The 26,317-nt window shown below is 34.5% G+C and overlaps 1 protein-coding gene across 6 annotated transcripts in view; it reads left to right on the top strand.

Moving 5' to 3' along the window:
- Positions 1 to 26,317, top strand: part of NFXL1 (nuclear transcription factor, X-box binding like 1) — a 53,200-nt gene that overhangs the window by 6,747 nt on the left and 20,136 nt on the right. For all 6 annotated transcript variants that reach the window (XM_067735888.1, XM_067735886.1, XM_067735891.1 and 3 more), the window contains 12 exons: positions 634 to 743; positions 2,765 to 2,898; positions 4,898 to 5,076; positions 5,306 to 5,467; positions 5,570 to 5,670; positions 6,239 to 6,353; positions 7,998 to 8,122; positions 8,754 to 8,876; positions 12,243 to 12,333; positions 20,052 to 20,172; positions 20,403 to 20,562; positions 21,299 to 21,390. In XM_067735888.1, coding sequence (XP_067591989.1) covers positions 634 to 743; positions 2,765 to 2,898; positions 4,898 to 5,076; positions 5,306 to 5,467; positions 5,570 to 5,670; positions 6,239 to 6,353; positions 7,998 to 8,122; positions 8,754 to 8,876; positions 12,243 to 12,333; positions 20,052 to 20,172; positions 20,403 to 20,562; positions 21,299 to 21,390 — 1,513 coding nt within the window. The remainder of the gene's footprint in view (positions 1 to 633; positions 744 to 2,764; positions 2,899 to 4,897; positions 5,077 to 5,305; positions 5,468 to 5,569; positions 5,671 to 6,238; positions 6,354 to 7,997; positions 8,123 to 8,753; positions 8,877 to 12,242; positions 12,334 to 20,051; positions 20,173 to 20,402; positions 20,563 to 21,298; positions 21,391 to 26,317) is intronic.

The following is a 26,317-nucleotide window of genomic DNA, read 5'->3' as shown; positions in this document are numbered from 1 at the left end:
AGTAAATGCTTAATAGTTGCTTAAAGGAAATACAGTCTAGTAATTTTTATCTAAGAAGTCATGCTTCCTTTTTTAGCAGAAATAGCATAATTTAATGAAACAAGGTTATTATACTGTATTGATCTCAGGATCTTTTCATTCAACAGATTTTTACTAAGAATTTGCTATGCGTCAGACACACACACACACACACACACACACACACATAGACTTTTACACACTTACACATTCATACGCATATGCTTATATTTAGGTTCAATGGCTTTGCTGAGCTTTGACTTTGCAGTTCCTTTCACTTTGCTTTTTGATATGCTTTCCCTTGTTACTTGACATCTTGCTGCTGTTGCCTGTGACTCTGCCCCCACCAGATTTGTTAAGGACTGTAACAGCAAGTATACTCTGAGAGAAGGTCAAGGTAACTGTTTTTGAATCAAGTACATAAGATGTAATGCATGGACTTTGTGACCTCTTGGCAGTTCACTGGTTGCTTTTTTCTTAAACTTCTCATTTTTTCAGCTATATTTTGAGCAATTGGTATTACTAGACAGTTCTCACATAATGTGGTGCTGTTAGTGAGTTTGTGTTATTTTCAGATGTTGCTTAACCTGAAGTTTTCAATTTTTAAATTTCAAGATGGAGATGTTCGTGAGTTAGAGCGAACAAAACAGTATGTAAATGAAGCTTTTCAAGCAGGGGCTATGACATGCTTAATTTGTATTGCTTCAGTGAAGAGAAACCAAGCAGTAAGTTTTTCTCCTTATCTAAATTATTGTTATCTCCCCCAAATATCTTATTTTGCATTTATAATTTGTAACCATTTATTATTCTTTTTGCTTATTTTTGTTTAAGAATACTTCATTTGAGAATTCTCTTTATGAATTGATACTCAATTTTTGGGAATCTTTAATTAAAAGAAAAATAGCTCTAAATGAGCAATCAATATTTTTAGCACTATTAAAATAAATGAAGCAAATATTTTCAGTGTCAATGCATATGTCAATTTGATAAAGCATTTTTAGTATCAGTACTTTAGAGATTCCCATAAATACTGAAATATTAAGTAAACTATATTTCATTACTTTCAGCAGGTTTAAAATAACATAGATATGCTCCCTGCCTTCAAGGAAGTAAAACCTAGCAATGACAATTAGAGTTTATTAGTGAGCTTCTCTTGTGTGGAAAGTGGCTAGGGTTAATGGGGAGAGATGGATTCAGAGAAAACTCATGTACGTAGAGACGCTATGGCCTAACGGTGAAGTTATGTATATATACATTTAAAGGGCATTAATAAAGCAATTAAGGGGATGTGATGACTGAATATGATAGACTCACCATTTAGACCTCAACTTAATCCACTGCTATTATAGCAGCATTGCCTAGAGAAAGAAAGACAGGTCAGATGTGAAATGGATTGGTCGTGTAGAGTGAATCAGAAATTTAAAATATATCGGGTAGGATAGTGTAGCAGACGCAGGTGCCTTTGGTGCCCTGAGTCACATCTGGTTGTCTTACTCTGATTTCAGCTGCAGTGGAGGAATAGGCTCTCTGCATGCGGATGCAGTTTCACTGTAAACACTTGCTATGTGTGTGAATTTTTTTTTTTCCAACCTCAGTGCTTTCTCCTTGAGAACTGACTCAGCCAGGAAATGGGTGTAGTGCAGAGCAGAGTTAATGTCCGTTGGGGCAGCATTCCACCATAGGGAGCTGGGGGATGACTGCCCTAGCCTCCTGTTTGTTAGTGGTTGGGGCTGGGGGTGTCCTAGGCATGTTTTACGTGGTTTTTCAGAGCATCCCTAGCAGGACTGAACTTTGGCCCTTAGTGATAGTCAGCTCAGCAATATACAGTTTATTGGTATTTCCTCTTCCCTATCTTGGCCTTTTACTTATGCATCCCAGTTCTTTTCTTAGGCACTGCTTTGGGGGGAACTCAATCTAAGAAGTTGGCTTTTTTTCAGTGCTCCTGCCGGCTTATGCAATATATTCCATGTCTGATTTTATTGAACAACTGCAAAATGTTATGATGAAAAGTGAACTGATTTTTGTCAGTTATAGCAAAGTATTGGCTGGTTAAAAAAATTAATTTCTGTTATTCCTTAAGCTGTTAAATTTCGTATATGTGTGTTTGTTGTGTGTGTGTGTGTGTGTATATATACACACTGAAGTTTTTTGCTCACCTAATTTTTAGAATTTAGCATTAAGTGCTAGACTAATAGGTTTTATATAACTGTAGGGCAACATAGAGATTGTATGTACATATTTGTGTTTAAGGATTTTTTTGTGGTGTTATTTATAATTGGAAAAATCTTAAATTTCCAACAACCTGAACTTGGTTAAATTATGGTAGACAAATCAACATGATATCTACTGTACAGCTATAAATATCATATTGTATGAACCTACTTGATAAGGGTAAATGCTTATACTGTGTTAAAAGAAAAGGCTATAAAGTTATATATCAGTACAGTGTGACCTCATTTTTTAGAAATATGAAATATATACAAAAAAATTGGAGACTGCAGAACGTTAGCAGTAGTTGTTTCTAGCTGAATGAATCAGCATGATTAATACTATTTTTCTTTAAAGTGTTCTACATGTACATTAGTTTTTATAAAGAACATTTCTTCTGTTATGCCGGAAGGAAAGTTTTTTCCTTAATCCTTATGTAGCTCTTAAATAGTTTAGTGTGGTGCTTATTTTAAAGTATTGTGGAATTATCAAAGAAAAATCATTGCATACTTGTTAATTTCTGATACCTTTGTCTTAGGTTTGGAGTTGTTCAGGATGTTTCTGTATATTTCACATGCCCTGTATCCAGAAGTGGGCTAAAGACAGCCAGTTTCTGGTATCTTCTCCTTTGACGGATGATGATTTTGGAAAGAGAGATTATCCCTGGCCTTGGTAACTTTTTCTAATTTAGTTGGAATGTTTAGTTGTAAAATAAATGAAAATTGTAGCTCCTCAGTTGCTTTATTGGCAGTTTCAGTATCCGTGCTTGGCCTTCAATTAGTCATTTGGTTTGTGAAGATATGAGACCTGCTAATGGCTCCCCCCGCCACCCCAGTTTATATAACTACTAGTTCCTTTTGCTAACTAATAAATAATTCAGACTCTGTTTTTCCCCTGCAAAACGACTCCTTAGTAATCCTTTTTAAAGAACTTTCATTTCTTTAGAAATAGAATCCATCAAAATTCTGGTACTTCTCTCTGGAGCTCCTTTTAGTATGTATTGGTATCACATTGTACAAGACTGTCCTCTAACATTTTGATCAATGACTTCCGATTTTATCCTCAAAATCTCTCAAAACTGCAGGTGTAAATCAATAGCCTCACATTCCTTCAGGACCACTATAATTTGCCTTCTCTGTTTCTTCATACAGAAAACAACACACTTAAGTAAATTGGTATCACTTTAAAGTCACGGTCTGTAGCCTTAGCTGGGTTGTAAGTCACTTTCCTTCCTTCCAGCTTGAATTAATGATCCAAACTTTTACCATAATTTAGAAGATTTGCTAGGTAAAAAGAGTTAAATATTTTAAAATGCAGAAACGTCTTTTTATAAAGAAAACATCAAAAATTTCTCTATTCTTCTCTTTCATGTGACTCTCTTCTCAAGTTTCAATTTTCCAAAGACAGAAAGCCAGACTAGTGACGGAATTTTCTTTTACTATAAGTTACTACTAAAACATAACATTTTTCTCTAATAATCTATATTAAACTTTTACATATACAAAATTACTTTTCCACTCCCACCTCCCATTTTCTTTAGCCCCTTCAATTTCTTTTCCTCTCTCAGTATGAATAATGTCTAAAATTTGTCTGAGCATTTACTCTGTATATTAACAAACATGGAAGGATCTTAATTAGCTCCCCACAGGAAACTTGGAATATGCTTCATATTATATTATTAAGAAACAAGAAGAGAATTTTAATTAATTCCAATTAATTTCATCTATTTAAAAAGATAACCATGGATAGGCAGAGTTTCCCAAACTGTGTTTTCATTTTTTCTCTCTTCCTTTCTTTTTAATTTTAATGAAAACAAACAAATAAACAAAAAACTACAGGTGTATATTATCCAATCTTATTAAATTTTCTATATTTATTATGTTAGTTTGGCTTCTAGGACTAAAACTGCTTTATTTTAATCTTGATAGGTAAAAATCTGCTTTAGCAGAGAATGTGCAACAGTATTTCAACTTTTCTTTGACCTAGGTGCATTTGAAATATATATATTTTGTATTAGATGTTGAGAAATACGAAATTCTTTGTTTATTTTCACACATTTTTCCCCGTAATTCTAGATTTTAAGTCATGTTTCTTGCTGCTGTATTACCTACCTATAACCGATGTCTCTCTTCTTCTTGCTATTACTAATACATTTTGCTTATTTGTAGACCACCCAACCAAACTTTTAAAACATTGAACTTTATAAAATTGGAATGAATATCTCAAGAATAAAGTTCAGGTTGTTAGTAGAAAGCTAATGTTGCTTTCTTTTGTAGCTGTATTTTAGATATGTGTTGTTTAATATGGTAGCAACTATCCACACGTGGTTATTTAAATTCTTAAAAATTATGAAATAGAAAATTGTTTCTTCCTCAGTTGTACGCAATAGCCACATTTCAAGTGCTCACTAGCCATGTGTGGCTAATGGCCACTGTGTTAGACGTGACAGGTATAGAACACTTCCATCATCTCAGGAAATTATTGGACAGAGCTCTTCTAGATGGTTGAAATTGATTTTAGTAAAATCTTGTTTCTTACTAATATAAAGATGGAGCAGAGGTTACATTAACATAAAACTGATTGTGTATACTCTGTTATTAAGTATATTTATATTTCTGCCTCATGTCACTTTTATAATTGAAATTAACTTCAGCAATTTCATTCTTCATAGTCCAAAATGTAGGTTTGAATACAAACGATCTGACACACCTAGTAGGTACTACTGCTATTGTGGCAAAGTGGAAGATCCACCTTTAGATCCGTGGCTTGTGCCTCATTCATGCGGCCAAGTATGTGAGAGAGATTTTAAACCTCCTTGTGGCCATAAGTGTTTACTCCTCTGCCATCCAGGTGAGTTATATATTATATTTCTAATTGTGGGTGGTTATTTCTTCTCATGTTGAAGTAAAAAAAATTGTGAGAGTTGAACTCAGAACTTAAGTTTACATAAGAAAATATTGGAAGGGATTGCCTTTTAAAGTATCAGTATGGAAAGCTTTAGAAATTACTGGTAGGTGTAGGAACTGAAAATTTTTACTTTTGACTTCTGATTTTTTTTCCCCCTTTCATTGGATTCTAGGTCCATGCCCTCCTTGTCCTAAGATGGTCACAACTACTTGTTATTGTAAGAAAGCAAAAGCTATCCCTCGTCGGTGCAGTGCTAAGGAATGGTCCTGTCACCTGCCATGTGGACGGAAATTGCTTTGTGGACAACATAAATGTGAAAATCCTTGTCATGCAGGTAAAAGGTCATACCTGTTAGGTGTTCCGGCCTTAAGCAGAAGTCAAAGCAGTCTGTGTTGCTTTTATAATATTCCATGCTAATTTATCATTTTGATTTTAGGAAGTTGCCCACCCTGTCCAAGAGTTAGTAGGCAAAAGTGTGTCTGTGGCAAACAAGTAGCTGAAAGAAGTTGTGCAAGTCCACTGTGGCACTGTGATCAAGTAAGTGTATATGCATTTTGAGGAGTGGGTGTTAAAGTATACAGAAGCATAAACAATTAGAAATGCTAATGAGGTTTAGTTGGATAAAAGGAGAGGAAGAATAGCAACTCAGATGCATTATATTCATGTTTTAGGCAACTTTTTCAATTTAATATCATTTTAATTTTTTTTCAAATTAACAGCTATTTGTTGAATTTTGGATTTAGTACGTATGTACTTTCCTCTTTTCCCTCTTCTTGAGTTAATCCAATTGGAAGTAGTATTGATTCTGTAGATTGTCTTAGAATTGGCATGGTTTTAGTACCATTTGGAAATCTTTGGTGGATGACCATGTGAAACTGCATGTTCTTTTTCCTTTATTACATTTTAAAAATATACTCCCTGGCGCATAAGAAATGTGTATGTATATGCTTATGCATATATACATGTGATACCTATGTAAGATATAAAGCATAATAATTTGAGGAATCTAAAGAAGTTGCTTATTTGTGACTGAGAAACGATTATGTCATGTACAAAGTCTTTTGTTAACTTTTAAGTCGTTAGTGCTTATTGCATTTTCTTTTAGGTATGTGGGAAAACACTGCCATGTGGTAATCATACGTGTGAGCAAGTTTGCCATGTAGGTGCTTGTGGAGAATGTCCTCGATCTGGGAAAAGGTTCTGTCCCTGTCAGAAGTCAAGTAAGACTTTTTAAAAAACCTTTAATGGGATTATAATTATTTATCATGCTAATTAGAGTACTTTCCTAATTAAATTAGATTTCTCTGGGAGCTCATAATGTAGTTTCAATAATAATACAAATTTGATATTAGATTTCTGTACATTTGGATGAGAGGACAATATAGCATAGTGGATTAAGAACTCAGATTTTGGGCCCAAACTTCCTGAGCCTCTGAAATGGGGGGCTTGTCAATCTCAGACCAACCGCTTTTCAGTCCATCAAAGCACATTGAAGGTGTACCTTTGGTTTCCATCTGTACCCCCTCCCAACTCCCCAGTTCTTTCAACCAGTGAGGAAAAGTCATTTGGGGAAGTAAATGTCAATAAGCTGCTCTGCATGCTGATAAAGAAAGAAACAAACAAACAGACAAGAAAACCCAGAAAAAAACTGTGAAGTAGAGTGAAAATAATAGGCTGTTTTTCGAGATTCATTATTTTCGATTATCCAGGGGTCACCATTCTGAATAGTGTGCGGACACATGTAAATCTGTTTAAATAAGATTATGATGAATGTAAGTGTTCCAAGATATGTTCCTTTTAGTTCCTCTCCCCTTCTCCCTTTCTTTTTTTCCATCCATGAATAAATCTCTGCTAAAATTTGAAAAAAAAAAAAAAAAAAGACTAGGCGTATGTGGGTTCAAATCTCACCTTCATGAACTGCAGTTTTCTCAAGTTAAATGGGGACAGTAATAGTACCTTCTTTATAAGATAATTGTGAGAATTAAATGATAAAATGCACGTAAAGTATTTAGTATAGTGGCCAGCACATAAAGGAAACCTAATAATTATAAGCTATTGTTATTGTTGGGTATTAGATTATAGGTGAATTTAGTTTGGGCTACTTTGAGATAAAGGCATAGAAGGGTTACAGTTCGAGTTCACTTTCTTGACTCAGCACCAGTACCAGCACACATATTTATAAGATTATTGCAAACACTTGTTATAATATGTTTATGTTAAAGGTCAGTTTCATAGTTTTTAAGTCTAGATCTATTTTTTTCCTCCATCCTATGAGGTTGTTTAGAGCAAATTTTTTTTATTGTTCTATATATTGTAGAATTCTTCATAGTAGTTTACAAGGGCTTACTCATTTCTTTAGAAAAGTATTTCTGAAGTAGTTAGCTCATAAAAATATGCTTCTTGGGGCTTCCCTGGTGGCACGGTGGTTGAGAGTCTGCCTGCTGATGCAGGGGACACGGGTTCGTGCCCCGGGCCGGGAGGATCCCGCATGCTGCCGAGAGGCTGGGCCCGTGAGCCATGGCCGCTGAGCCTGTGCGTCCGGAGCCTGTGCTCCGCAATGGGAGAGGCCACAGCAGTGAGAGGCCCGCGTACCTCAAAGAAAGGAAAAAAAAAATATATATATATATATATGCTTCTTGAGAATGGTAACTTGTCATGTATCGAATTCTTTTTAAAAGGCATAAGCTTTACAAATATAGGGGTTATTTTCTTTAAAGTTAACTTTCCAATAAATATGTAGATGCAAAAGTTCATAGTCTGAAAGACCTGTCATTTTCTAGGAATCCAGAAGTACATGGCACGTTATTAGTACTTTATAATAATGTATGTTATTTTTAATATTGATTTTTTTTGTCTGCTTCTAGAGTTTTCTTTGCCTTGTACAGAAGATGTACCAACTTGTGGAGACAGTTGTGACAAAGTACTTGAATGTGGAATCCACAGATGTTCACAGCGTTGTCACCGAGGTCCTTGTGAAACATGTAGACAAGTTAGTCATGTCCTATAATGATTACTTTTAACAGCTATCTGTCATAATATGTCAAATGGGATTGTTTTGTAATTGTTTTCATAAACATCTGTGTCATGATCTAATATTTATGATGAAGCAGGAGAGTATGCCAGCAATTAAATCTGAAATTACCTTTTTTTTGTTTTGCTTGGTAAAAGTTTGAATGTTATCATTTTTATAGACTAGTGTGGGGTTGTTTATCCTCAGAAGATATTCAAAGCAATGATGAATTAGGCCTAGGGATGATAGGGGAAAAAATGCCTAGATGTCATTCTGGTTTTCACATACTACTAGATAATCCAGTTTTCTTGTTTTCCTGAAGCTAGATGTGTAGATGTTATTGTGTAACTAGATATAAGGGATTTTAACGTGTGATGTTGTTTTACTATTTAATATCAAATTTTTACTAAATTTAATAATGGAAATTCTGTGAAGTCTTTTTGGAACAAACAAATGTCTTAGGAAATTCTCCTTTAGTTTTTTAAAAGTCTTTCATACAAAACAGTCTTAAAATTTTCTCTTTCATTTTTTAGTAATTATAGAGATTACAGTGTGAAAAAAATCATGTCAACGAAAGTCAATTTTAATAGCATTTATTTGATTCTTCCAGGAAGTGGAGAAGCATTGTCGTTGTGGAAAGCATACTAAACGAATGCCGTGTCATAAACCGTATCTTTGTGAAACTAAGTGTGTTAAGTTGCGGGACTGTCAGAAGCATCAGTGTAGGAGAAAGGTAATAAGCTTGGAAAACTGATTTTAAAATTCTCTTGGATTTTTCATCTTTGGGCCCATGATAAGTGCCATCTTGACTTGTTCCTCAAATACTTAGGCATATTCTTTGCTTTCCATATGAAATATTAATAAATATTCTACATTATTGTTTGTATTAGTGGGAAATCTTACAAGGTTTTTAAATAACAAGGGTCTCTTTTTGTCCTATGCATAATTCCTTCTACTTGGTTCTTTGGCTGTTTCTGTTCCCTGACTTTATTATTTTTTTTTTTTTAATAAATTTATTTATTTATTTATTGGCTGCATTGGGTCTTCGTTGCTGCGCATGGGCTCTCTCTAGTTGCGGCGACCGGGGACTACTTTGTCTCAGTGTGTGGGCTTCTCATTGCAGCAGAGCACAGGCTCTAGGCACACGGGCTGCTGTAGTTGTGGCACGCGGGCTCAGTAGTTGTGGCTCACGGGCTGTAGAGCACAGGCTCAGTAGTGTGGCACATGGGCTTAGTTGCTCCGCAGCATGTGGGATCTTCCCAGACCAGGGCTTGAACCCGTGTCGCCTGCTTTGGCAGGTGGATTCTTAACCACTGCACCACCAGGGAAGTCCCTGTTCCCTGACTTTAAAACATCATAGCAGTGTTAGTGGTAGTTTGTTTGCCATGTTAGAGGCTTAACTTCTGCTGTTCAGATCTTATTTATAGAATCTTGGTTCAGTATAAGGTCAACTGGAAAATTTTATTGAGTCTGTAGATTTGAAGTTTTTTTGAGTCCCTTTTATTATGAATTATCCCTCTATCTCTAGTAAGATACTTTGTTCTTAAATCTATTAAATATAGTGATTTCAACTTTGTTTTGCTTAGTGTTCATACAGTATATATTTTCCATTCTTTTACTTTGAACTTATTCAAATCTTTATATTTGAAGTGGATTTCTTATAGACAACAATTAGATAATTGTTTTATTTAGATAATTATTTTATTTTAAATCTTTATCGTTTAATTTGGGTGTAGATCATTTACACTTATTGTGATCTTTAATAAAATGGTTGGATTTAAGTCTGTAATTTTCTATTTTTTCATCTGTTCTTTGTTTCTTTTCCCTCTTGTGTCTTCTGTTTGAGTGTTGTCTTTCAATAATTCCATTTTACCTCCTTTATTCGATTCTTACACATTTTATACCCATGTATTTTATAAACCTCAAATATGTTGTTTTTATTTTTGCTTTAACAGGTATCTTTTAAAGAGTGTGAAAAAGTAAATAGTCTTTTATATTTATCATCAAACTCATGATTTTTGGTGCTTTTCATCCTTTTATATAGATTCAGGTTTCTATCTGATTTCATTTTCTTTTGTCTGAAGGACTTCCTTTAACATTTCTTGTAGTGCTCATCATGAATTCTTGCAACTTTTGTGAACTGTCTTTAGCCTTTGTTTGTGAAAAATATTTTTACTGTAGAATTTTAATTTGACAATTTTTTTCCCATTCTTTAAACACGTTGCTCCACTATCTCTGTTATCTTGGTTCCTCTGTATGTAATGTATCTTTTTTCTTTGGCTATTTTTAAAGATTTTTCTCTTTATCATTAGTTTTCAGTAATTTATTTGTGATGTTCCTTTGTATAGCTTTCTTCATGTTTCTTTAGTACAACTTTTGTTGAGCTTCTTGTATGTCTTTATAGTTTTCATCATATTTGTGAAATTTTCAATCTTTATTTCTTCAAATATTTCCCCCACCCATTGCCTACTGAGACTCCAGTGACAGGTATGTCATGCTGCTTGAAGTCCCATAGGTCACTGATGCTACATTTATTATTTAGTCCTTTTAATTTTCATATTTAATGTTATCTTATATTGTTTGTCTTCAAGTTCTCTAATTTTCTTCTGCATTGTCTAATCCCATTGTTTATCCCATCCTGTGTTTCTTCATCTCAGACAGTATTTTTTCATCTCTGAGACTTAGAGTTGTGACTTTTTCTATATCTTCCATGTCTGTCCTTTTCATGCTCATGCTCTCTTCTGTCTTCTTGAATATAAGTGAATAGGTTATACTTCAAATGCCTATTTTAATGTCCTTGTCTACCAATTCTGTCATCTATCATTTCTGGGTCTATTTTTGTTGATGGAGTTTTCTTTTCCTTTTGGGTTATTCTTTACTGCTAGGTGACTTTTGATTGGTTTCCAGACATTATAAACTTTATGCTTTGTGCTACCACTTCTCCATAAATTCTAACCACACTTGCCTCTCTGAACTATGAATTTTGTCTCCTTAACTTGGTAAGACCACTGGACTCTGCTTGTGATCTTTTTCCTTGTGTCCAGGTCTAAGCTTGTGCTATCATAGGACTCACCTTGTTTGTGTCTGTTCTCGTAGGGGTTTCTGTCCTGTGCTGCCTAGTTGTCTAATGTCTAAAAACTGCTGTTTCAAATATTTTGTCTGATTTTCTAGTTGTTTAAGGCAGGAGAGTAAATCTGGTCATTATTACTCATCATGGTGAGAAACAAACATCTAAAGGCTTATTCAAGTTGTGGACCACATAACCTCCTTTTTTCCCACTGCCACTGGGAAAGTGATAGGCACATAGTATTACTTGGTAAATATTTGCTTAATTGAATGAACTATTTTAACTTTTAATTGCTTTTCAATAACGTGTACTTTGTTTTGAGCTACTTTTATATACTGAAACTTGTTCTGAAGTAGGTTACAAACCCAAGTTTCTTTAAGAAAATTGTAGTCTGTATTTCCTTTCCAAAGTTTGTCAAGGAGTTAGAATGGCAAGATGGAACTTCAAGTAGTTACCTTGTGTTCATGAATGAAAATTGGGACAGGTCATAGACAGCTATATTTCTCACAGATTGGAAATCAGGGAGTAACAAAACAGCGCTAGAAGCAATTAGCCTATCTCTCCTTCTTTCCTTTAGTTAGTCTCTGACTCTTTGGTTTGAAAATAACTGCCAAACTAATCTATATATTGAATGGGTTTTATTGTAATTAAATTTTAAAAATAACCAGATTATTTGCCTGAATTGATATAGGGTTTGACCAGATCCATTCCTGTGGTTAATGTTGTCAATTTCTGTGTAGATAAGTAGAAGAGAAACTATCTTATGGAACTATTTTAAGTTATAGAATAATTAACTAAAGGGCAAGAAAATTTAGCTTGACTTCACTAAATTAGGTCATTGTCTACTTAAACTTATAAGTTATTAGTACAACGTATTCTACACAAGAATGTTGATATTCTTGAATACTTTTATTCTTATAGTGAAAAGAACTATCTTTTGATTTCCCTAAGTTCTGTGAATAACTAGTAATGACATTCATATTACGTACGGTTTTCAAATTACCTGTTCTTTATGTATTGCTTTCCCTTCAGTGTTGCCCTGGAAACTGTCCACCTTGTGATCAAAACTGTGGACGGACTTTAGGATGTAGAAACCATAAGTGTCCATCTGTCTGCCATAGAGGTAAAATTTAACAACAGCTGTAATTTTATGTTTATATTTACATAGTGCTTTCTCGTTGATAGAGAGCTTTCACATTTATTATCTTACTCTTAGCAATCTTGAGAAGTTAGAGCAGTTGCCACTATCTTTATTTTATGGATGAGGAAATTTAAGCTGAAGAGGATTCAGTGATTTACTTAGGGAAATATCTAGTAAGGCATTATAGCCAAGATTTGAACCCACACCTTTTGAATATGAACTTCTGTTCTTTCAATAATACCATGTTGTTTCCTTACTTCTACCCAACCTTCCCCACATAGATTTTAAGTTAATTAATAGGTTTTTCAGTAGTATTTTGAATTTTAGACATTGATATGAAATTAAGTCTAGTAAAGGATTGTATATATTCTGTCCAGTGGTTCTCAAAATTTTTGGACCTTTTACACTCTTTTTGGACCTTTTACACAAGGACCTTTTACACTCTTTTTGGACCCAAAGACCTTTAGTTGATGTGGATTTTATCTGCTGATATTTACTGTATTTGAAATTAAATTAAAATATAATAATATTTATTATTTTATTGAAAAATAGTACCATAGTACCCATTACATCTTAATACAGTAACTTTTTTGTGAAAAATAGCTACTTTCTAAAAAAAAGTTTAGTGAGAAGAATGATACTGTTTTACATTTTTGCAAATGTCTTTAATGTCTAGCTTAATAGAAGATAGCTGGATTCACATATCTGCTTCTGCATTCAATCTGTTGTGATAATCCCTTGTCATATAGCTTCTGGAAAATTCTCATCTATGTATATAAATTCTTTCAGACCACCTGAAAGGGTCTCAGGGGTGCCTAAGTTATTAGAGATTGAAAACTGAGTTAACTTTACTCATTTGGAGTATGTTGGTATGAAATGGAATCTACTGAAAGATAGTATAAGGTAGTGGAAAGAGCATGGGTTTAAATTAAGAGGTCCTGAGTCAAAAGTGAACATAGTGTTGGGTTGGCCAAAAAGTTTGTTTGGGTGTTTCCATATCTGTGGAAAAACCTGAACGAATTTGGCCAACCCAATAACAGCTTTGTGACCTGGGAAAAACTACTGTACTGTTTTTTGTTGTCTTCCTTTGGGATTAGGTGGATACTAGATATCTCCCTTAATGTCTTAATCCTTTCAGGAATCTTGGAAGGTATTAGTGTTGTTTTGTAAAAGGAGGAAGCAGGCAGAGACTGTTGGCCCAAGGTCATAGAACTAGTTGCAGGGTCAGGATGTGAACCCAAAGTTTAGTAATATTTCTGTTATACCATATTGCCTCCCCATTAGGAAAAATGGCAGATGTATTAACCCCATAGGCATTTCCCTGTGGATGTTCTCTGATTTGTCAGTGTCTTTATTTTTATTTATATATATTTTTTAACATCTTTATTGGAGTATAATTGCTTTACAATGGTGTGTTAGTTTCTGCTGTATAACAAAGTGAATCAGCCATACATATACATATATTCCCATTTCTCCTCCCTCCTTCATCTCCCTCCCACCCTCCCTATCCCACCCCTCTAGGTGGACACAAAGCACTAAGCTGATCTCCCTGTGCCATGCAGCTGCTTCCCACTAGCTATCTATTTTACATTTGGTAGTGTATATATGTCCATGCCACTCTCTCACTTTGTCTGAGCTTCCCCTTCCCCTTCCCCGTGTCCTCAAGTTCATTCTCTGTGTCTGCATCTTTATTCCTGTCCTGCCCTTAAGTTCTTCAGAAGCATTTTTTTTTAGATTCCATATATATGTGTTAGCATACAGTATTTGTTTTTCTCTTTTTTACTTCACTCTGTATGACAGTCTCTAGGTCCATCCACCTCACTGCAAATAGCTCAACTTAGTTTCTTTTTATAGCTGAGTAATATTCCATTGTATATATGTGCCACATCTTCTTTATCCATTCATCTGTCGATGGACACTTAGGTTGCTTCCATGTCCTGGCTCTTGTAAATAGTGCTGCAATGAACATTGTGGTACATGACTCTTTGAATTATGGTTTTCTCAGGGTATATGCCCAGTAGTGGGATTGCTGGGTCGTATGGTAGTTCTATTTTTAGTTTTTTAAGGAACCTCCATACTGTTCTCCATAGTGGCTGTATCAGTTTACATTCCCACCCACAGTTCCCACCCGAGAAGATTCCCTTTTCTCCACACCCTCTCCAGCATTTATTGTTTGTAGATTTTTTGATGATGACCGTTCTGACTGGTGTGAGGTGATACCTCATTTTGGTTTTAATTTGCATTTCTCTAATAATTAGTGATGTTGAGCATCCTTTCATGTGTTTGTTGTCAATCTGTATATCTTCTTTGGAGAAATGTCTATTTAGGCCATATGTGCCAGAGCCACAGCCAGCATCGTTCTCAATGGTGAAAAGCTGAAACCGTTTCCACTAAGATCAGGAAGAAGACAAGGTTGCCCACTCTCACCACTGTTATTCAACATAGTTTTGGAAGTTTTAGCCACAGCAGTCAGAGAAGAAAAAGAAATAAAATGAATCCAAATCGGAAAAGAAGAAGTAAAACTGACTGTTTGCAGATGACATGATACTATACATAGAGAATCCTAAAGATGCTACCAGAAAACTACCAGAGCTAATCAATGAATTTGGTAAAGTAGCAGGATACAAAATTAATGCACAGAAATCTCTTGCATTCCTATACACTAATGATGAAAAATCTGAAAGAGAAATTAAGGAAACACTCCCATTTACCACTGCAATAAAAAGAAGAAAATACCTAGGAATAAACCTACCTAGGGAGACAAAAGACCTGTATGCAGAAAACTATAAGACACTGATGAAAGAAATTAATGATACAAACGGAGAGATATACCATGTTCTTGGATTGGAAGAATCAACATTGTGAAAATGACTATACTACCCAAAGCAATCTACAGATTCAGTGCAATCCCTATCAAACTTTCAATGGCATTTTTCACAGAAGTAGAACAAAAAATTTCACAATTTGTATGGAAACACAAAAGACCCCAAATAGCCAAAGCAATCTTGAGAAAGAAAAACGGAGCTGGAGGAATCAGGCTCCCTGACTACCGACTATATTACAGAGCTACAGTAATCAAGACAGTATGGTACTGGAACAAAAAGAGAAATATAGATAATTGGAACAGGATAGAAAGCCCAGGGGTAAACCCACGCACATATGGTCACCTTATTTTTGATCAAGGAAGCAAGAATATACAGTGGAGAAAAGACAGCCTCTTCAATAAGTGGTGCTGGGAAAACTGGACAGCTACATGTAAAAGAATGAAATTAGAACACCCCCTAACACCATACACAAAAATTAACTCAAAATGGATTAAAGCCTTAAATGTAAGGCCAGACACTATAGAACTCTTAGAGGAAAACATAGGCAGAACACTATGACATAAATCACAGCAAGATTCTTTTTGACCCACCTCCTAGAGAAATAGAAATAAACCAAAAGTAAACAGGACCTAATGACACTTTAAAGCTTTTGCACAGCAAAGGAAACCATAAACAAGACGAAAAGACAAACCTCAGAATGGGAGAAAATACTTGCAAATGAAGCAACTGACAAAGGATTAATCTCCAAAATATACAAGCAGCTCATGCAGCTCAATATCAAAGAAACAAACAACCCAATCCAAAAATGTCAGTGTCTTTATTTATTTTTGCGGTACGCGGGCCTCTCACTGCCGTGGCCTCTCCCATTGCGGAGCACAGACTCTGGACGCGCAGGCTCAGCGGCCATGGCTCACGGGCCCAGCCACTCTGCGGCATGTGGGATCATCCCACACCGGGGCACGAACCCATGTCCCCTGCATTGGCAGGTGGACTCTCAACTACTGCGCCACCAGGGAAGCCCAAGTGTCTTTAAATTGTAAAGTTTAGAACTGTTTTTTTGGTTCTCATGTAAAAGGATTTTATTTCCTTTTGTAGTCATAGTATATCACTGACCCATTAAATTTGAATTTCATTAACATTCTAAAGTTAGTCATTCGTTCAATTTGTATTTTTGAGTGTCTACTAAGCACCAGGCACTGGAATTACGAGTGAACAATTTTGACAACGTACCTGCTTTTATGGAGCTTATTTTTTAATTCTCCCTCAATTAGAATACAAGTAAATAATCACATTAATATAGAATATCAGATAGTGACAAGTATAGAAAGAAAATTAGAGTACAATTAAAATTGTGATAGTTGGGATGGTATATACTGTTTTATATAGTGTGGTCAGAGTAGGACTCTGAGAGAATGACATGTGTGGGGAATCCTGAGAGAAGTAGGGATCAAGCCCTGGGGAAATGGGGATGGGGTAGTTTGATTACAGAGGCCTTGAGACAGGAACATTTGAAGGAGGACTGAAGTGGTTGCTCAGGGGGACACATGTCAGGAGATGAGGTCAGAGAGATGGTGCAATAAATGATTGCTGGGGAAAGGAGAATATGTATAGGGCCTTGGAGACCACTGTTAAAACATAGCCTTCACTTTAAGTTGAAAACCTGACTAGTTGTATGACCATTAAAGAAATTGGATCAGTAGTTTAGAATTTTCTCACCAAGAAAACACCAGGCCTAGTTGATTTTTACATATGATTTTTAACAAATGAACATTTAAAGTATGTATAAGTTTAATCTCTTTGTGAACTATTTGATAGTGTATGTAAAAAAGTAATGTGTTCCAGCTCATTATATCATCTTTCAAGGAAAGTAAGGGAAAATTACAGGCCAATCTTAACTGATGAACATGTTTGTAAAATATTAAAGTTTTTGCCACTCAAATCCAGCTATCTGGTACTACAGTATTAGCTATCCAAAACCTTAATGTATCATAACCAAGTTGGGTTTATTGCAGTAATGTATGGTTGGTTTAAGATTAGTAAATCTAATAACATGTTTCCATCACATTAACAGATTAAAGGAGAAATGAGATCATTTTAGTAAATGTCTGAAAAACAGTTGATAAAATTCAGCATCCATATATGATGAAAACTTAACTAGAAATGGAAGAGAGCATCCTTAACCTGATATAGAGTATCTGCAAAAAGGGCAGAGCACACATCATCCTTAGTGGAGAAATGTTGAAAGCATATCTCCCTCTTGTATTATTTTGAAGCAAATCCCATAAATACTTCAGTATGCATCTCTGAAAGATGGATTCTTAAACTGAAAATAGTTAATGTTTCTTAATATCAGCAAATATCTGGTGTTCACATATCTTTTTGTCTCATAAATGCCTTCATTTTTTACTTCAGTTTGTATGACTGAGAAACCTTAATAAGATTGACATTGTAGTTGGTTGATGTCTCTAAAGTCTATGAATCTGTAATTTCCCTCTTCTTCTATAATTTTCCATCTTTTTATATATTTTCCTTTGTCACTTGTTTAAGAAATTAGGTTGCTTTATTTAGTTTCACAGTCTGGATTTTGCAGATTGCATCTCCGTAGTATTATTTGACATTTTCCTCTATTTTCTATAAACTGTTAGTGGGACTAGAGGTTTGATCAGATCCAGGTTCAATTATTATTAATTATTTTTTGGCAGAATGTTTATTTTTTAAAAAAGAAACTTAGTAGCCCCTAAAAAAAATTTACCTTAATGGAAAGTGTATGAAGATACCGTTGTGCAACTCTTACCATTTGTTTAATACTCAGTTACATAAGATACATAGAATCATTATTTTATGTCATTTTCCATTATTCTAGATACCTTCATAATCAAGTTGTACTGTAACTCATAGGGGGAGGGTGCTATGTGCATGTTTGCGCTGTGAATATATGAAAGCTTGGCTTATAGTTCTTTAAAGCTTAAGGCCTTCTATGGTTATGGTTCTAGAATTACTGGACTTTTGACCGATTAGTCACTGTATTTATACTCTGTATGCTTTTTCATTTAAAAAATATTATCACTGAAGTTACATGAATTTATGTCATGTTGTACAGGTGTCTGTAATGAGTTCATTAGGAAAACTGTTCAGGGAAATTATCCCTTATTGTTCTCAAGATTTAATTTTAAAAAAGGAAAAGTGATGCTGTAGTTTAGGGCAGCAAAAAGGTTATGTTTGATAAGTTTCTCTTTGATTGCTGAAGGTGAATGAAAATTATCATTGTTAAGTATGGAAATTAATATAATGTACTGAGTAAGAACTGACATAAATGTCACTATTAAATTTTTAAAAAGTGTGACATCAAATTTTCTTTTGGTAAGACCAAAATAAAGTTTGATCATGTGTGTCAGGATAACTTGGCTTGCATTACCATCAAGATAATACTTTACTGGATTATACTTATCAAAACACTGAAGTATAAATTTGGTAATTTGTATAATACACATGTGTTTTTTCCCTGTGGTGCTTTTTACTTTATTTCTTTTTCTGCGATCATTATTTGAATCAAAATTCTTAACCTCTTCTGTTTTAGGGAACTGTTTTGAACTAATAGAGGCTTTTAACCAGACTATTTTTCATCATTAATCTGTTTTTTATCAGGTTAATTGCTATTCAGTATTTTGCTTGGACCTGACACCTAGGCAGCAATTTCTTGAGATACTTACTTCCTAGTTGAAGACTCTTCATTCCTTTCTTTTTTTTTTTTTTTTTTTTTTTTTTTTTTTCGGTACGTGGGCCTCTCACTGTTGTGGTCGCTCCCGTTGCGGAGCACAGGCTCCGGACACGCAGGCTCAGAGGCCATGGCTCACGGGCCCAGCCGCTCCGCGGCATGTGGGATCTTCCCGGACCGGGGCACGAACCCGTGTCCCCTGCATCGGCAGGCGGACTCTCAACCACTGTGCCACCAGGGAAGCCCTTCCTCTCTTATTATTTCATTTCTAATGGGGTAGCCTATTCGGAAAACTAGAGTGGGAAGAAAGCCCTTAGGATGATGTCAAAGCCTTGGAGAGAACTTTATAGCCTGTTTAAAAAGATTTCTTTTCAATTGGTCTTTGTGTATTTCTACCCATAACAAAAGAAGGTAAAAAGCTGAAACCCTAAAAATGTTTCCTTTTGAAATGTTTAGAAGAGAAGTATTTGGAATTATAGCCTAAAATGAGATTTTAGAGTCTTTCGCAAAGCATGAGTAATGGAAAATTGACTGTACTTGTTAATAACCTTATGAGAGAAGTCACTCTTATTGGAGAATTTATCTAAAAATAATGCACTTGAGTAGATGTATGTATGAAACTAAGCCAAAAAATTATTGCTAAATTAGATTTTCCAAAGACTGAGCTCCATTTTGCTGGTGTAGTTTTGAATGAGTAATGTGTTAAATTTGTTATTTAGGACAGAACTTTTAGCAAATTTTAAAGAAAATTCTAAAACTTTTTATTGAAGTACCGGTGTAGATGTAGAAAAGTATACAAATTGCAGGTGTACAGCTTGATGATTTTTTATAAACTGAACATAACTATATAACCAGAACTCAGATTATTAAACAGATCATTACCAGCATTTCTCAAACTTTTTGTGTCCTTTGTAATCATCATCCTGATTTTGAACAGCATAAATTAGTTTTTCCTGTTTATTTTATATAAATGGAATCATATACTGTATATTGATGGTGTCTGATTTCTTTTGCTCAGTGTTATGTGTGTGAGGTTCATTCATTTATTCTCATCCTAGAGTATCCCATTGTGTGAATATACTAAACTTATTGATTCTACTATTGATGGGAATTTGGGTAGTTAAGGAAATTTCTCTTTAAGTTTCAGACCTTTTTTTCAGGTAGCTGTTATCCCTGCCCAGAAACTGTAGATGTGAAGTGCAATTGTGGTAATACAAAGGTGACAGTACCCTGTGGCCGAGAACGTACCACAAGACCCCCCAAGTGCAAAGAGCAGTGCAGGTTAGTACAAAGCTCTGTACAGACTTACATCTGGTGTCTTACAGATTTAAATTCATACCGATTTTTCATTTTGTTAGTATTTTCAATTTTGCTTTAATGTTCTAAAATATTAATATTCACAGTATGCTCATTCTGTATGGAATTAGAAGGTATATAAATAGATAATTGCACTTTAGATATAATCGTTCAATGATCAAAAGTAATTTTAAAAATTGTACTTTATGATTTAGTCGACCACCAACTTGCCATCATACAAGTCAAGAAAAACATCGCTGTCACTTTGGCTCTTGTCCTCCATGTCATCAACCTTGCCGAAAGGTTTTGGAGAAATGTGGTCACTTGTGTCCTGCTCCATGTCATGATCAAGCATTAATAAAGCAAACTGGCAGGGTAAGGGAACAGTACTATTAAGACATAATGCATTGCTGTGGGTCATATTTTCTTAATTTTACTTAGTCATTTCAACAAGCAATGATGAAGTACTTATTGGGTATTAAACACTGTGATAGGAGCTGGGGTATAAGGTAAATGATACTTGGTTTTTGTCTTAAGAAATTCACAATATAGAAAAGGAGAAATCAATAAAATGTTTGCAAGTACAGTGTGATAGTCATGTTATAATTATCATACAGATGAGTTTGTCAGTCTTCCTTCATATACTATAGTTTAGGGTTATAAATATCTCCTGGTTTCCTCAAAGATTCATTCACATATTCAGTGAATATTTATTGAATTCTTACTATGTGTTAAGCATTCTTCTAGGTGCTGGGGAGACAACAGTGAACAAAATAATGGAGATTAAATTCTGTTGGTGGAATTTGGATTTTACAATTCTGTGTTTTATTCTTTTGGCTTATGAGAAGTGAAGGAGTCTATACTGCCTTTGTTCTGTCGTTTAAAACCTGGAATCTGGCTCAATTTTTAATATAAACGTGTTAGAGGAGAACAATCTGATAGAATTTAAGGATGGAATAAAATATTTCAATAAGCACAATTTGTTGAGTACTTGAAAAAATTTCAGCTGGCTTGAGCAGAGGATTCGTGGAACTGTTTTTTCTTAGATCCTTAAATCGGCCATATGATTTAACCCCTCTGACTTAAAAATTGTTATTTATTTTACTTGTAGCACCAGCCTTCAGGCCCTTGGGAACAGCCATCTGAACCAGCGTTTATTCAGACTGCATTGCCTTGTCCTCCATGTCAAGTGCCTATTCCTATGTAAGTATTAGAATTTTAGCTTTTAAAAAAAATCTTTTGACATAGTTCAAAGTGTATCTCCTTTTTCTTTCTTCAATTCATCATTATTTCAGGCCTCGCCTATAAAGAAGTCTCTCTTTCTGTTTCATTCTTTTCCAAATATATTTTGCATACTGCTTAAAACGCTCCTCTATGTCCTTTTGAGTCATTTTCCCCAACTAGAGTTTGATGGGTCAGTATAGCTATTCCTACTCTTTTCGTTATTGTTTGCATGGATAAATGGACAAATTCTTAGAAACACACAAACTATTGAAACTGAATCAAGAAGAAGTAGAAAATCTGAATATACCTAGTAAAAAGACTGAATTAGTAACCGAAAACTTACCACAAAAATAACCTCAGGACCAGTGACTTCACTAGTGAATTCTACCAAACATTTAAAGAATTAACACCAATGCTTCACTAAGCAGGCACATTTCCTGACTTATTCAGTGAGGCTACTATTTCCCTGATAATAAACCAGAAAAAGACATCACAGGAAAACTGCAGACCAGTATCCCTTTTGAATATAGATGCAAAAATTCTTAACCAGATACTAGCAAACTGAATCCAGCAACATGTAAAAAGATTTATACATCATGACCAAGTTGAGTATATCCCAGAAATATGAAGTTGAATCAACATCAATCATTCATTCATCAATCATTGATTCAAATCAATCACTGTTAATACTTTATCAATAGAATAAAGGACAGTTGATAGATGCAGAAAAACATTTGACAAAATCTGACATGCTTTCTTGAACACTCAACAATCTTGGGATAAAAGAGAACTTCCTCAGCCTGATGAAGAGCATCTATGAAAACCCACAGTTAACATCATCACACTTAATGGTGCAAGATTTAAAGCTTTCCCCCTTAAGATCAAGAACAAGACTAGGATGTCTATTCTGCCACTTCTATTCAATACTATATTAGAGGTGCTAGCTAGAGCAATTAGACTAGAAAATGAAGAAGTAAAACTTTGTATTTTCAGATGACATGATCATGTATATAGAAAATCCTAAGGAATCTTCACAAAAGTTATTAGAGATATTAAATAAGTTCAGTAAGTTTATAGGAAACATGATGAATATACAAAAGTCAATTTTATTTCTATACACTAACAGTGAACAATCTGAAAATTGAACAAAGGAAACAGTTCCATTTGCAATAACATTAAGAAGAACAAACGTTTTGTTTATTTAACAAATTTAATAAAAGAAATCCAAGACTTGTACACTGAGAACTATAAAACATTGTTGTAAGAAATTAAAGAATACCAAAGACTGTAATACTGGCATTCAGATAGACATAAAGATCAAGGGAATAGAACTGACAGTCCAGAAATAAATCCATACACTTATGGTCAATTAATTTTTGACAAGACTGTCAGAATAATTAAATGGGGGAAAGAATGCTTTTCTCAACAAATGGTATTGGGACAACTGGATATTCACATGGAAAAAAATGAACTCAGACCCCTACCTCACAACATATATAAGTAGTAACTCAAAATTGACCAGAGGCCTAAAAGTAAGAACTAAAACTATTAAACTCTTAGGAGAAAACATAGGTGTAAATCTTTGTGTCCTTGGATTAGGCATTGGTTATTAGATATGACACCTAAAGCAGAAGCAGCAAGAGAAAACATAAATAAATTGGACTTTATGAAAATTAAGTCAGAGGACATTATCAAGAAATTGTGCTTTAAGGACACTATCAAAAAGTTGAAAAGATAACCCACAGAATGGTAGAAAATGTTTGTAAATCATATATCTTGTATATTATCCATAATACATAAAGAATTCTTAGACTGAGAGACCAAAAGACAATCCAATTTAAAAATGGTCAAAGGCTTAGAATAGATATTTCTCCAGAGAAGATCTACAAATGGCTAGTAAACATGTGAAAAGATGCTCAATATCATTAATTAGAAAAATGTAAATCAAAGCCACCAAGAGATACCATTTTACATCCACTAGGAAGGCTAAAATAAAAAAGACATATGATGTGTTGGTGAAGATATGGAGAAGTTGGAACCATTATACATTGCTGTTGGGAATGTAAAGTGGTGTAGCTACTTTGGAAAACGGTTTTCGTAGTTTCTCAGGAGACTAAACATAGAGTTACTGTATGACCCAGCAGTTTTACTCTTAGGACTATGCCCAAGAGAACTGAAAATATAGATTCATAAAAACTTGTACATGAATGTCCATAGCAACATTATTATTAATAGCCCAAAAAGTGAAAACAATTTTTTTATCAACCGATGAATGGATAAACAAAATGTGGTATAGCCATACAATGGAATATTATTCAGCTATAAAAATCCATGAATTACCGATACATTTACATATTACGTGGATGAACCTTGAAAACATTATTCTAAATGAAAGAAGCCAGACACAAAAGGCCACATGCTGTTTGATTCCATTTATATGAACTGTCCAGAGTAGGCAAATCCACAGAGACAGAAGGTAGAGTAGTGGTTGCAGGGGCTGGGGATAGGAGACTATGGGGAGTGACTTCTAATAGTTTCAGGGTTTCTCTTTGGGTTATAAAAATATTCTAGAATTAAGTAGTGGTGGTGGTTACACAACCTCATGAATATACTAAACTCCTCTGAATTGTACTCTTTAGAAGTATACATTTTATGGTATGTGAATTTCATCTCAGTTTTAAAAAGGAGAAAAACATATATGAAGATCCTTCTAATTCTGATACGATTTTTCAACGACATGTCTAACAAAATTATTATTGTAAAGGATATATTAAAAAATATTACTTGTCACATGAACTATCCAGTTAATATAATTTCTTATTAGAGTACAGTGTTCCTGTTTTCTTGCCCTCTTGTTTTAAAAATAACGTTACATTTAATAATAATTTGGCCATGTGATAAAAGAATTCTGAACATGTGCATATAACACATATAATATGTGCTGTATCATTTAGGGTGCCTTTTGTTTCAAGTAACAAAAACCCTAAATAAAAAGCAACATTGTAACATTTATGCCTTGCACAGTTAGACTGGAGGTAGAACTGCTGCTTCATGATTGGTTAATCTGGTTGATTCAGTGATTTATCGTCAAGAGCCTGGATTCTGTCTTTACATTTTATCCTCAGTGTGTCCTTTTTGCTCTCAGGCTACTTGCCCTTCTGATAAACTTCCCATCCAGTTAGTGAAGTTTCCAAAGGGAGAAATGGACACTGTTTAAGCCTTCAACCATCACTTTCTTCTTTATTTAAAGACTGAGGAAACCTTTCCCAGAAGCCCCATAGTAAAACTCTTTTCACATTTCAATGGCCAGAATAGGATCACAAGACAATTGCTAAACCAGTCCCTTTAAAGGGAAATGAAATATTTGTTTTGTTTCTTTAAATAGACTGTTTTTTTTAGGTGATTTTTTAGGTTTGCAGGAATATTTCACAGAAAATACAAAGAGTTCCCGTATGGTCCTGCCACACACACGCAGTTTCCCTTAATATCTTATATTAGTGTGGAATTGTACTCTTTAAAAGTATAAACTTTATGGTATGTGAATTTTATCTCAGTTTAAAAACCAAAAACATACGTATAAAGATCCTTCTAACTCTGATATAATGATTTTTCAGTGGCATGTATAACAAAATTATTATTATGAAGTATATGTTGAAAAATATTATTTGTCACATGAACTGTCCAGGTAATACAATCTCTGTCTTAGAGTAGAATTTTTTTTACAGTTGAGGAACTGATATTGATACATTATTATTAACTAAAGTCTATAGTTTACCTTGGTAAAGGTTTACTTTTTCGGTTGTACGGTCCATGAGTTTTGATAAACGCATAATCTCATGTATCCACCATTACAGTACCATACAGAATAGTTTCACTGCCCTAAGAACCTCCTGTTCATCCCTCACCTCCCCAGCCCTCAAGCCTCTGGAAACTGTTGGTCTTTTTACTCTCTCTATAGTTCTGTCTTTTTCAAAATGTCCTATAGTTGGAATCCCACAGTATATAGCCTTTGTAGCATATTGCACTTGATAATATGCATTTAGGTTTCCTCCATGTCTTTTTACAGCTTGATAGCTCATTTCTTTTTACTGCTGAGTAATATTCTATTGTATGTATATACCACAGTTTGTTTATTCATTCACCTATTGAAGGGCAATTTGGATGTTTCCAAGTTTTAGCAGTTATGAAGAAAGCTGCTGTGAATGTTCATGTTCACAGAACATATGTCCATGTTATTGTGTGGACATATATTTTCAACTCATTTGGGTAAATATTTAGGAGTGCTATTGCTGGATCATATGGTAAGCCTATGTTTACCTATATAAGACACTGCCAGACTAACACGGTGGCTGTACCATTTTGCATTATCACCAGCAATGAATGAGAGTTCCTGTTTCTCTACATCTTTGCCAGCAAATGCTGTTGTCAGTGTTTTGGATTTTAGCCGTTCTAATAGGTGTGCAGTGGTATCTCGTTTTAATTGGCAGTTCTTTAATGGCATATGATGTTGAGCATCTTTTCATATGCTTATTTGCCATTTGTATATCCTCTTTGGTGAGGTGTCTGTTCTCTGCTCAAATCTTGACCATTATTTAATTGGCTGCTTAATTTCTTATTGTTGAGTTTTTAAGAGTTCTTTTATAGTTTAGATACAAGTTCTTTACCAGATGTGTGTTTTCCATATATTTTCTCCCAGTCTGTGGCTTGTGTTAATGAAAACCTGTTTTTATTTAAGTGTTTTTGGCAGAGCAGATGTTTTTGGTTTAATGAAATCCAACTTAACCATTTTTCTTTCATGGATTGTGTTGTATTTAAAAAGTCATCGCCAAACTCGAGGTCACCTAGATTTTCTCCTATGTTTTATAGTCTTGCATTTCACATTTAGGTCTGTGACCCATTTTGAATT

Source organism: Pseudorca crassidens, chromosome 4 (genome assembly GCF_039906515.1).
Source record: "Pseudorca crassidens isolate mPseCra1 chromosome 4, mPseCra1.hap1, whole genome shotgun sequence".
Lineage (NCBI taxonomy): Eukaryota > Metazoa > Chordata > Mammalia > Artiodactyla > Delphinidae > Pseudorca > Pseudorca crassidens.
The sequence above is the reverse complement of the archived record's forward strand: the minus strand, read 5'-3'. Positions and strand labels throughout refer to the sequence as shown.